The sequence below is a fragment of the Salvelinus sp. IW2-2015 genome, linkage group LG20, assembly GCF_002910315.2.
Source record: "Salvelinus sp. IW2-2015 linkage group LG20, ASM291031v2, whole genome shotgun sequence".
NCBI lineage: Eukaryota > Metazoa > Chordata > Actinopteri > Salmoniformes > Salmonidae > Salvelinus > Salvelinus sp. IW2-2015.
In genome coordinates, this window is record NC_036860.1 from 36392767 (window position 1) to 36406492 (window position 13726).

Below are 13726 nucleotides of genomic sequence, written 5' to 3' on the forward strand. Positions count from 1 at the left end.
GTTTGAATTCTGTTGGGATTTCAGTTAGTCTCCTAAGCCACTGGTAGGTCATGTGAATGTTATTACTCAGCGATTGTAGGGAGCTTACATTGATTGCTTATACTTTTGTATATATAGTGTGTTTGGACACCCCTTCAAATMAGTGGATTTTGCTATTTCAGCCACACCCGTTGCTGACAGTTGTGTACAATCAATCACACAGCCATGCAATCTCCATAGACAAATGTTGGCAGTAGAATGGCCTTATTTAAGCTCTCAGTGACTTTCAACGAGGCACTGTCATAGGATYCCACCTTTCCAGCAAGTCAGTTCGTCAAATTTCTGCCCTGCTGGCCCAGTCAACTGTAAGTGCTGTTATCGTGTAGTGGAAACTTCTAGGATCAACAAAGGCTCAGCCGTGAAGTGGTAGGCCACACAAGCTCACAGAACGGGATCGCTGAGTGCTTCAGCGTAAAAATCGCCTGTCCTCGGTTGCAACATCACTACCGAGTTCCAAACTGCCTCTGGAAGCAACATCAGCACAATAACTGTTCGTCGGGAGCTTCATGGTTTCAATGGCCGAGCAGCCGCACACAAGCCTAAGATCACCATGCTCAATGCCAAGTGTCCGCTTGAGTGGTGTAAAGCTTGCCTACAATGAACTCTGGGGCATTGGAAATGCGTTCTCTGGAGTGATGAATCGCGCCTCACCATCTGGCAGTCCGATGGACTAATCTGGGTTTGGCGGATGCCAGGAGAACGCTACCTATCCCAATGCATAGTACCAACTGTAAAGTTTGGTGGAGGAATAATGGTCTGGGGCTGTTTTTATGGTCCGGGCTAGGTCCCGCCACCTCATCGAACACTTTCGGGATAAATTGGACCGCCTACTTCGAGCCAGACCTAATCTCCCAACATCAGTGCCCGACCTCACTAATGCTCGTGGCTGAATGGAAGCGAGTCCCCGCAGCAATGTTCCAACAGCTAGTGGAAAGCCTTCCCAGAAGAGTGGAGGCTGTTATAGCAAGAAAGGGGGGACCAACTCCATATTAATGCCCATAATTTTGGAATGAGGTGTTAATCGAGCAGGTGTCCACATACTTTTGGTCATGTCGTGTGTTTGGACAAACTGACATCCAGTATGTGGTATGAATTCAGGGGAGGTAAAAGTGGGCCGGTAAATGCTACAAATACGAGTGCTGTCATGGAGGCTCTGAAGTCTTTAGCACTACTAAATAATGACATGCCACTGTGCAGCCAGGTGCTGATTTAATAGGGTGGATTCTCTCCCACTTTCAGGCTCGCATGCTAATTGGGTCGACCGTTAACATAGACTGTTTTTATCTAAATGTCAGCAACTTCAATTCAGGTTTAGAGGCACCAGCTGACACTTTTTTAAAGTCATATTGCTCTTGTTTTATGCTCCTGCTTTTTGCCCCAGCTGCACTTCTTTTTCGATGAGTCTTTGCTGATAGGCTGGTTTAGTGTTTATGCTTTTATGGCTTTGTCCTCGATGTTGAAGCTGTTTTGTTGTATGGGAGAGATGAAAGAGAACTCTTTGCTTCCTGTGATTCAGCCTTATCAGGGCTCTTCAGTGCACACCAGTATTTTAAACCACATTTTACCTGAAACCTGTTAGGCGCAAAGCAGGAGCACTGCACAACAGACATGCCTTGGATATAGCCTACTATTTGAAATTTCAAATACTTGTGAGCTTGCTTTAGCCTGCCTGGAGTGCCAGGTTGCCGTGGGTGAGGTTTGCACTTTTGGGACTTTCCTATTGGCTCATTGCAAAAGGCAAGTTCAGTCAAGCACAACTCAAGTTTTTGAAATTATTTAAATTCTTGCCTTTTTGAACCCAGGTCTGCTGTACAATCAAATGCAACCCCAGCTTTAAACTTTCTTTTAAGGCACACAATTCCGTAGTTCTCTGTCCTCAGTAGCAACAAGTTGAAGTATAACACAAACGACCTGAAAGAGATCAATTAAAAGACTACATGTTTCTGTGTCCCCATGCAGTACGCCGGCCACGCTGGAGCAGAACTACGTGGTGTGTGAGCTGCACCAGAAAGTCAACATGCTCTTCTCCTTCATCAGGAGCCACCTGCAGAAGAAAGTCATCGTCTTCTTCGCCTGTTGCAAAGAGGTGAGGCTTCGCTAGTTTGTGCAAACGTTCCTCCATTAGGCTTATCGGTCTAGTCGTTGTCTTGGCTGCAAACATGGCGCCTCTCTCTCCCTCCGTAGGTGCAATACCTGTTCCGGGTGTTCTGTCGGCTGCGTCCGGGCATGCCCATCCTGGCCCTGCATGGGAAGCAACAGCAGATGAAGAGGGTGGAGGTCTACAATGACTTCATCAAGAAGAAGAACGCTGTGCTCTTCGCCACAGACATTGCAGCCAGAGGCCTAGGTACTAACACATCAGCAGCCTACTCTACAGACTGTCTGGATCTCTCTAGTCAGTAGGGACAGAGATGCTACTCTACAGACTGGCTGGATCTCTCTAGTCAGTAGGGACAGAGATGCTACTCTACAGACTGGCTGGATCTCTCTAGTCAGTAGGGACAGATGCTACTCCACAGACTGGCTGGATCTCTCTAGTCAATAGGGACAGAGATGCTACTCTACAGACTGGCTGGATCTCTCTAGTCAGTAGGGACAGAGATGCTACTCTACAGACTGGCTGGATCAAACAAAAACCCTAAAATGAGATAAATATGTACTGCTCTGATACTAGAGCCAAAAGGTTGTTGCTCGTGGTGAACAATAATAATTCCGTTTTCTCCTCGCACTTTGCAGACTTCCCTGCCGTGAACTGGGTGTTGCAGTTTGACTGTCCAGAGGACGCCAACACATACATCCACAGAGTGGGACGAACCGCCAGGTAATAACCCCCTTAACTGGACCTAGAGTACAAGGAAAGACATTGACTGTGTGTTTGCAGTCTATGCATCGTCTCCTTTAAGGGCATGTTTTCATTGTATACGCAGAGTGAGTCTATACATACCTCCTGGAAATACTATGTTTCTCCAACAGTAGTACTAGAGTGAAGTTATCACCGTGTAGTACTACTGAATCTTACAGGGACACTGCCATTTACACACATGTGCCCACAACAAGCCACCATTACAGCTATTGTACAGTGTGCAACAGTTGAAGGGTCCTTCATAGTCAAGCCATTATCCTATCGCATCATCTCTCCTCTCAACAGTTGGTTGACCTACTCACTAGATGGCAGTGTTGTTGTATGTTCCACCTCTCCTACTACCTCTCCCTGAAGCCTACAGCCTCACACAGTCATTATAGACACACGTTTTATCAGACTGGCTTTCAAATGTGCTCCAAAATCCAGAGCTGCCTACTGTGGTGACATATGATGCTGTGTGGTATTGTTCTCTGCTAGTACAATGGTGAGTTGGTACCATTGCAGTGCTGATGGAGAGAAAAAATAGCTTGAGCAGAGAACTTGCATCCAGCTATGTTGATTCTGAACGTGCTCAGGTTGGTACAGTATTTTTTGGAACCGAAGTGTTGTGTACACTGAACTTCCTTTGGATAACACTTGGGAGCAGTAGAGTAGTGAGGGGAATATCTCTCAGCTTTGGCCATGTTTGCCCAACTGCAGTGCTGACTCATGGGGCTGTGTGTGATCTCTCACCGGTAACACCCGGTAATTGCAGCAGTGTGAAAATGAGAGGGAGTGTGTGTCTGAGACAGGAAAACAACGGACATTKGTGTGCTTTGCTTCTACGGAGCTCTGTGCAGCACACTTTCCGACAGCAGCAATGTGCATCTTAAGCAGACAGGATGTGCTTCGAGCCGCTGCGCTGCCACGGTGATTAGTGAGCTGCTAAAACCTCTGTGCAGCTCTTCTCTCTTTTTTTGCTTTTGTGTTGCCGCACCCCTTGACAAAGCTCTTGCGTGTCGGTTCTTTTGTGTGGCGTGACAGGACTGAAGGGTAATCCTTTCTAGGCTTATTGCAATCAGCCAGTTGTATATGTTTGTAGGCTTTCAGGATCCTGCTGCTGTTGGAGTGAGATGTCCCCTAGCTGCCTGGTGTTGTTCCATTTTGGGAGTCAGTGAGTTTGAAGGAAGGCCAAGTGCTCATCATGTGCACTCTATCAACCAGGGCTGTAGTGTAGCATCAGCCTCCACAGCTCTGTTTCTGTTTGTCTCTCTCTCTCTCGCTCTCTCCTGTGCTTTCTCTCTCTCTCTCTGGTGTGCTTGCACTCTCTCGCTCTCTCTCTCTCTGGTGTGCTTGCGCTCGCTCTCGCTCTCTCTCTCTCTCTGGTGTGCTCTCGCTCTCTCTCCTGTGCTTGCGCTCCCTCTCGCTCTTGCTTGCGCTCCCTCTCCATGCTTGCCTCTCTCTCCATGCTTGCCTCTCTCTCCATGCTTGCCTCTCTCTCCCTCTCTCGTGCTTGCGCTCGCTCTCCTGCATGCGCGCTCTCCTGCATGCGCGCTCTCTCGCTCTCCTGCATGCGCGCTCTCGCTCACTCTCCTGCATGCGGACTCTCTCGCTCTCTCTCCTGCATGCGCGCTCTCTCGCTCACTCTCCTGCTTGCGCTCCCTCTCTCTCTCTCTCTCCTGCTTGCGCTCTCTTCTCTCCTGCTTCTCTCTCCTGCTCTCTCCTGCTTGCGCCTCTCTCTCTCTCTCTCCTGCTTGCGCGCTCTCTCTCGCTCTCTCTCCTGCTTGCGCGCTCTCTCTCTCTCTCTCTCTCTCTCCTGCTTGCGTGCTCTCTCTCTCTCTCCTGCTTGTGCTCTCTCTCTCTCTCGCTCTCTCCTGCTCTCTCTCTCGCTCTCTCCTGCTCTCTCTCTCGCTCTCTCTGCTCTCTCTTTCGCTCTTCTCCTGCTCTCTCTCTCTCTCCTCTCTCTCTCTCTCTCTCCTGCTCTCTCTCCTGCTCTCTCTCTCTCTCCTGCGCTCTCCTCTCTCGCGCTCTCTCTCTCTCGCTGCTTGCGCCGCTCTCTCTCTCGCCTGCTTGCGCGCGCGCGCTTCTCTCTCTGCTTGTGTGCTTGCACCTCTCTCTCTTGAGAAATTGAAAATAAAAGTAACAAATGAATTAAACAGCAGCAGTAAAATAACCAGCGAGGCTATATAAAGGGGGTACCTTAGTTGAGGTAATTGAGATAATATCTCTCTGTCTGACTCTGCATGTATTTCACAGCCCCTCTTGGTGTGAGGAGGAACGTAGCTCTCCACCACCTCTCTCTCTTCCTCTTGCACCCCATCTGTCTCTCCCTATGCCTCTAACTTGGTCACGAAACCATACAAAGGAGTCGTTCATGATCGTAAGAAGCGTACCATTAACGGTGCAAATTTTGCAGATTGATTGCACAAGTTATGTAACAATTTGAGGTTGAGCAGTGTCATTATTTTACATTATTACACCCACTCCCACGTATTCATACATTTAGGACATACAATAGAATAACAATTAGGGGTGTGACGATTATGGAATTTGGGGTAACGATTAATTGTCATGCAAATGGCCACGGTTATTGTCATAATTGGCATTTAATGCATKTTTTGCATCTTTTGAAAATGACCTACGACATACCTAATGAATACCACACAGCTTTGGTGACACACCTGTCAAAACAAATGGTGCTGACCGCTTGGAATTTCTGGAAATTAACCTTCTCATCCCAACCGTGCCGCTCTGCTCGTAAAATGAGTACCAACTTTACCCACTTCGTCTAAATATGAAAAGCTGCTATTGGGTAATCTATATCTACTTGAATATGAAGTTGAATTCCCCTTCTCCTAAAATTAATGTATTAAGACGATGATTTAGTTCCTTGTTAATGTACGCTTACATTGTCGCTTACACGGTTACACAATAACTGTGCCAGCCCAAATAAGAATGCAATAGTTTTTTCCCCGAACAGGTATAAGGAGGGAGGAGAGGCTCTGCTTGTCCTGCTGCCCTCAGAAGAGAAGGACATGCTATCCCAGCTCCAGGAGAAGAAAGTCCCCATCAACAGAATTCAGTGAGTTCACCTACAACCTCTTGTATTTCACTGTGACTGGGAAGGCTGTTGGCTATGGAGATGTTCTGTATGTGAGGAATTAATACAGAACAGGTGGTGGTCTGTAGTTTGTTTTGTCTCTTACTGTTTTAGAGCTTTATTCCCWTGTCTCCATCTTCCCACCTGCTCTTTCATCTCCATCTCTCACCCCCCCAAAACAAATAAACAAACAAAGAGGCCCTGTGAGAATGTTTTACATTATACCATATGCTTCAAAATAATAGTTCACCTTACCAGATGCATTGGACAGATGGGGGGAGATTTCACAAAGCAGTCATGGTCAACAAGTGAGCCAGCTGACTTTCCTCAAATTTCTGATTCTGAAACAACCTCATATTGTGTCTGGTAGTTCTAATATGTTGTAGATGCGTGCTATATAGATGTTGAACCTGTCCCCTTGTCCTGTCCGCTGTGTGTGCCTGAGACCATCAGTTACTTGTTGTCACAGTATGTTCTAATAGTGAGGGACCTGATGTCCTGTTTGTTGGAGTTGTGTGTGAGACGGGGAGAGGCTGAGTGGATTTGGGGGGAGCTGATGTCCTGTTTGTTGGAGTTGTGTTTGAGACGGGGAGAGGCTGGGTGGATTTGGGGGGAGCTGAGGGGCTGTGAGCGATGCAGTAAATAGGCCAACTGTGTGTATGGTGTGAGAGAGAGAGAGACTGGCTCTGCCATCACAGAGGACACCAGGCCTAAGCCCCTCTGGCTAAATGCTGATAAGCAGCAGACCCAGCATGATGCCCCCACAGCACATACACACACGCACTTGTGCCACTCTCTCTCTTCCACATGCACAAATTTGTGTATACACACACACACTCATTACTTTTTCACACTTGCACAGAAATAATTCGAACAAAAAAATAATTTTTATGAAGCAGTTCTCATGCCCAGGGTGCTGTATAACATACAATAATATTACTCCCACATTGAGATATATTTCAGCATGTAGAAACTGGCGCGCTTGTGTTCTCCACCCCATGCGCCAGGTTTAGCAGTATACCTGTCTAATATTAGCTTGCTTGCGCTGAGGTGGGAGGGGAGGGGTGGCAATATTTGAAGTGCACCCTTGAAAACAAGCGCAAAAGTGACAATTTCTCACAGCACATATCGGAAGATTAAAGACCGACGAAAGCAGGTCTCAGTGGTAACACTGGTCATGGGATGGATGTGATGCAAGCTATACGGCCACGACGCACAGTGCCCGTATGCTCATGGAACATGAGGGTAGATTTTTGTGCAGGGAATCCTTGTATTAATAAACATAAACAAATAAACACCCTGTGTTGTAATAAAATCAATCAACTATATGCACTGAGCTTGTCTGGTGCTTTAAGCGCACTGTTTGATGAAATTAAGAGACACAAATGACACGCGGGGGAGCCAGAGATCAAGGATTTTATTAACATTTTAATAATGTATTTTTTTGTTCTATTGCCAACTAGGTAAAAAATAGCATACATAAAGCCAACAAATACAAACTCTGCAGGTAGAAAATATCCTATAAACCACATGGCTTCGCATGGAGGTTTGTTCATGTTCTTTCAATCAAATTCGTCTCTCTACTTGGCCTGTCTACTTGGCCTGTCTGGAAACACTGAGTTTCCAGCTCCAGTGAGCTCTGGACCAGTAGTGGTATGTGGGTAAAATCACTGGGGAAGCCAATCCAGGGGGAAAAACGTGTTGTGGGAGTCCACAAAGCATATTGCGTGTAACAAACAGTTACAAGACCTACAGCATAGTCAAGCAAGGTAATGTTTCAGACTTTTTTTTGACAACTAAACAACTATTGATTTAGAACCACGGAGAGTTACTGCAGGTCACATAGAAAACAGGAGCTACACCATTTCAACATCATCTAAACATCTATGCTTAGTCTAATACAGTGACAACTAAAAGATGCCAAAAACMATTTAGTCCAATCAACARAAGCTAAATCTGATGTGGCTGTCCATGGTACTGATTTCTGTAGTAGAAAAAAACCATGTTGACTCACCCTACTTGTAGAGAAACGCCAGTGCCATCCTCCCCTGTTTTTATTTATTTTTTATTCAACCTTTTATTTAACTAGGCAAGTCAGTTGTGAGCTGTCAGAGCAGCTCATTGCACCTGTACATAGCCCATCTGTAAATAGCCCATCCAACTACCTCATCCCCATACTGTATTTATTTATTTTGCTCCTTTGCACCACAGTATCTCTACTTGCACATTCGTCTTCTGGACATCAATCTCTCCAGTGTTTAATTGCTATATCGTTATTACCTCGCCACCATGGCCTATTTTATTGCCTTACCTCCCTTACCTCATTTGCACAGACTGTATATAGACTTTTTCTACTGTATTATTGACTGTACGTTTGTTTATTCCATGTGTAACTTTGTGTTGTTGTATGTGTCGAACTGCTTTGCTTTATCTTGGCCAGGTCGCAGTTGTAAATGAGAACTTGTTCTCAACTGGCCTACCTGGTTAAATAAAGTTGAAATAAAAAAAATAAAGTTAAGAAACAATTCTTATTTACAAAGACGGCCTACCCCGGCCAAACCCCCAAACGGTTTCTGACTGTCATACAGTACACGCTTTTAGTTTTTGTTGTCTATGTCTAAAATACTTTATTGCTAGCTTAACTTCCTTTCAGGGGCAACAATACACCAGGCCAGCTAGTTAACATTAGCATACTACATCTAGCTACATATTGAACTTCCATCCTCTCAGGCCAGGGGCACAATGTATGAATTTATATTTGGATTAGAATTGCTGTTATAATCATTGGCCGGTACCGAGAATTAAGTAAAACCTCAAGTCCAAATCCCTATCTCCATCCATGGTTAATTTATGAAAGGGATGATTCTAGCCACTGGAGGACAACAACACAATGAGAGGCAACAATTCACGCTTTTTTTTCTGTCAATAATGACGTTTGGCTTGTGATGTAATTGGTCTGAAGCCAAATCCAAACTGGCTTCCCTTGACTTTTTTGTTGTTGTTGTTGGTGAGCCAGGACCTTCCACAGCTGAGCTCACWCAGTTTAGCGCAAAGCTGATTGGCTATTATTATTTTCTTTAAATTATCAAGCCGGGCAAAATGCTTGCTGGCTTCCCTTGTATTRAATGCTATGGATGGCAACAATGTCATACTCTTTCTGACCATACAGCATCAGATACGTTATATGCATACTGAGACAGAAGGGTGCTGATTCGTTCGCTCTGATTCTCCCGTACGATACATTCAGCCTCAAATTGATGGAAATGCGTGAATTACAGAGAGARGAAACAGAGTGCATTCGGAAAGTATTCAGACCCTTTACTCAGTACTTTATTGACGTACCTTTGGCAGTGATTACAGCCTTGTCTTCTTGGGTATGACGATACAAGCTTGGCACAGCTGTATTTTGGGGGTTTCTCCCATACTTCTCTGCAGATCCTCTCAAGCTCTGTCGGGTTGGATAGGGAGCGTCACTGCACAGCTATTTTCAGGTTTCCAGAGATGTTTTGATCGGGTTCAAGTCCAGGCTCTGGCTGGGCCACTCGAGTTCAATCTTGGTTTCATCAGAATCTTGTTTCTCATGGTTTCGGAGTCCTTTAATTTCCTTTTGGCAAACTCCAAGCSGGTCCGTCGTGCCTTTTACTGAGGAGTGGCTCCTGTCTGGCATGCTGCAGAGATGGTTGTCCGTCTGGAAGGTTCTCCCATCCCCACAGAGGAACGCTGAAGCTCTGTCAGAGTGAACTTTTGGTCACCTGCCAAAGGGAACCTAAAGATCTCTCTGACCATGAGAATCAAGAACTTTTCTCACAAGWGTAACACAGGTTGTGAGCTCTGCAAACAACGTGTTCACTCTGACAATGAGAACGGTAAATGACTGTAATAATAATAAATGTAAAGCATTAACATAAATAAGCATAACCAAAGAAACATTGTAGATTAGAAATGATGGGAATTAATGGTACATTTACTACTGAGGAATTAATACACACTAACAATCACATGGCAAACAATTCACACAATTAAGTTATGAAACAATGAATGCGCACCAATTGGCAGAAGAGAACGCATTCCTGAAACGCGTGCCTTATGCATCTAAGCATCACTCCCCTTCTTCTTGACTCAACATTTAAAATTTATACCCAAGACACATTATCTTCACACATTACTGTAGGCCTAAGAAATACTCTCACAACCAGTMTTAGGTCCAAAGCAGTAGCCARTTATGAAAAACCAACAGCCTARCGACCAAACATTTAGTCAACTAAATGGGGGGAGGGGGGGTCAACCCTAGTTAGGCCTATATTATTTTAGCCATCTTCTATTTTGGATGTGTGTGAAAAAAAATGTCAATTTAGGCTACGTGTCCGTATGKTCATTATGAAACGAGAGATGAGATGATGCTGGTAAACCTTGTATTTAGAACTTATTTTCCTGTAAAAATTGCTTGGTTTCTGTTTCATATTATTACAAACCAAGCCTTCCGTAGGTTACCCTTAACCTAGCCCTATAGCAGTGTTTTCCACCAGCCAAATAGAAAAAGTAGCCAGCCAGGGAGTTCCGGGCTGAGGGGTTCGAGAATTTTGTTTGTTTGTTGACGAACAAGCTCTATTTTGGTGGCCTCTAGTACATTATTATGCCTTGATGCCATCCAAAATACAAAGCTAAATTATTGAGGACTTTACCGACATTACCTCCCAGATTGGTAATGAGTTGTGGTATTGAGTCGAAAGTCATGACCTTTGAATTCATGCATTTTCAGTAATTTAAATTCTATGTTTGTTTCTTCAAATTATGTATTTAATTGTCTCAGCTGTTGTGGACAATTAGGTAAGGAAACCAGTGTKATTTTGTAATTTGGGTGAACTATCCCTTTAACAGTTTGACCTGTCAATCAATCACTGTGGAGGGGGCAGGATGTTTGTTTCGAAGCGTTGGTAGGATTTCAGACATGTCAATCAATCACTGTGGGTGGGACTTTGAGGGAAGGCGGTAGATTAGTATTCTAGTCAGAAAAACTGGATCTCCAGACTGGATCCCCCCCCAACAGTGTGTGCACCACCACTTTTATACCAAGTCAGGTGCCCATGACATACAGGTATGACTAAAGAATTAAGCAGGTGTTAAACTTGGTCTTCGCTACACAGAAAACAGCAGTTGACTACTCCATTGTTGACACTGTAGTCAAACCTATATCAATATCTTTAATAATGCCATAATAAGTATCATGACATTGTCCACTCCGACAATGAGAACGGTAAAAGACTGGAATAATATTATATTGAACGCAATAACAGACATTACCGTAACCAAACAAACATTTGTAGATTAGAATTTATAGGAATTAACAGTAAATGTGCTACTGGTGATATATGTAATAGGGAATTGATAGACAGTAACAATCAAACGCAAACAATTTACACAATGATGTTATGAAACAATGAATGTGCACAAATTGACTGGAGAGAGTGCATTCTGGAGAGGGAAGTGCATTGTGCAGCCGTACTCTGAAAGATGGACAATAGTGAGTGCTCCCCAATTAACCTATGAGTGTCTTTTTTATGAACTCTCCCTGACTTCCGAAAGACCTGACAGCTAATATGCTCTAGAAGGGTTGATTTAATTTCCCCCAAAGTTGGCACTCATTCACTCCCCCTCATTGATGGACTGGTCTAATAAATATGGTGGGAACTCACTCTGGTTTATGCTAACACCCAACCAATGGCTTCTAAATCTATCTATTAGGTGAGGGAACAAGTGTAGTGAGCAAGTACACACTTTGAGCTAAGGGGTAGGGAATTGGAATGCAGCCCTGGTTTTTACCTCAAAACAAAGAACATCCTTATTTCAGCCTGACTGGTTGTTAATGTTGTCATTGAACAGTTAGGGTGAACGGTTGCTCATTTCCATGTCATTCCCACTATACTATTCCCCTTCAGTCTCCTGTGGCCTCTGTGACACTGAGGTGGGCAATGGAGAGGAAAATTGACATTTTAGATGTGCCCCTTCTCTCACGCAAAGCGGCCGGGCACAGAGGGCCACTAGACCTTGACAGAGAAGTCCATCCATTACAGTGCTACAAATGGACTTAGCCGGGCTAGCTTTTTCAACYAAGGAAATAGTGCTCGATCCAATATGATATGACATGCTGTGTCCTAAATAGCTTTGACTGTTTTTTTTTGGCTGAAATGCTCTCTTGTCCAATATGATAATGATGATAGATCAACTGTTTTCAGGCTCATCACGTGTGCGTATATATATGACCTTTGATATGAATGGCAAGTTTTGTTACGGACCACTCTAATAACCTGTGTTGGGAGGGGGGTTTAAAAAAGTATTTTCCCCATGAGTGTGTCCATGCATCTGTGACCTTTTTTGAATAGATTTAAAAAATGTGATTTGTGGATTCACAAAGTATTTTCTTGTTGCCAGGGTGAACCCAGAGAAGCTGACGAGCGTGCAGCAGAAGCTGGAGGCTTTCCTGGCCCAGGAGAAGGAACAGAAGGAGCGAGCACAGAGGGTCAGTGTCCTGGAAGGGGGGTAAAGGCAGGGGGGACGAGACCATTACAGGATTGGGATGGATCAGGGGTCAAGCCATTAGCTTTCCAGGACAGGAGTTATTTTCACCCATAGTGCTTACACCCATAAAATCTAGAGTTGTCACCGGGATGATAATGCAGGGTCCGACATTAACGATGGCCCACTGGCCCGGGGACAGTAAAAACATGTCGTGCCAGTGGATCTTGTCAACTTCTGTGTGCGTTTTTGCATTCCAGTTCAACGTTTGCCTCCTCTGTTTTAGTCTACCATTTTGAAGACTACGCATGGAAAAGTCCAGGCTCTGGCTCTGATTGGCCTTTCATTTAAGCACCACCACGCTCCCACGAGTCACAGCTACTCGAGCAGTACATGAGTTCATGCCTTCACATAGCACACGCGCGAGCTGTCAGGAGCAAAAAGAAGCGGCCATCAATCTACTCACTCGCTGAGCTGATTGTGTTTTGAGCTAGGGAAAGCGATTTACAGAAGTAAACCTTCAATAGTGAATATGCTGGCTACTGTTGATAGTCTGCACAAAGAAAGCACAAAGAAAGCTACAAAAAGACATCTGGCGTTTGTCTTGGCTAGCCTACTGTAGCCAGGTCAAAATCTCTTTTGGAACACAATTGTCTTAAAGGGGTGCAGCGTCTGATTTGGACAGTTTTTCCTTCTTAAAATGACATACTTTACAAACAAAAAATGAATGCAATTAATAAAATGCCATTATAAAGAATAAAGACTTTCATTTCTAAATTATTAGTTTTTTAATACATATCATAGTAATCAAATGTAGCTTAATAGCTGAATATAGAGAGGGCGCATGCCAACCTATAGGCTCTGGATGACCCCAATGCATTTAAAAACGGCACCATGGCCGGGCCAGTAGAAACTTTGTTCGGCCAGTAGATTTTTGGACAACAGGACCAACCTGTAATGGACTGCATTTACATACTGCATTATTTACACTTCTGACAAAGTAACTAAAATGTGATTGAAAAGGGAAATTGCATATGGTATGAACCATATGTGTGTTTTTAGCTCTGTCATTAACACCCTCGTTGCCTAGACAGTGCAATTGTTATACCCGCCATTTCATGCGTCAACAGATTGTTTAATCATAATTTAAAGTTTGTAATGTATGTTTACAAGTACCGCGATTTTAGTTTCTTGCCAGCTCCAAACCCAGCAATGATGTAATCAATATCAAT

The 13726-nt window shown here is 44.3% G+C and overlaps 1 protein-coding gene across 2 annotated transcripts in view; it reads left to right on the plus strand.

Annotated features, from left to right (window-relative positions):
• Nucleotides 1-13726, plus strand: part of ddx10 (DEAD (Asp-Glu-Ala-Asp) box polypeptide 10) — a 61522-nt gene that overhangs the window by 2420 nt on the left and 45376 nt on the right. For both annotated transcript variants that reach the window (XM_024011896.2, XM_024011895.2), the window contains exons 7-11: nt 1999-2125; nt 2224-2386; nt 2776-2860; nt 5862-5963; nt 12411-12498. In XM_024011896.2, the coding sequence (XP_023867664.1) occupies nt 1999-2125; nt 2224-2386; nt 2776-2860; nt 5862-5963; nt 12411-12498 (565 nt within the window). The remainder of the gene's footprint in view (nt 1-1998; nt 2126-2223; nt 2387-2775; nt 2861-5861; nt 5964-12410; nt 12499-13726) is intronic.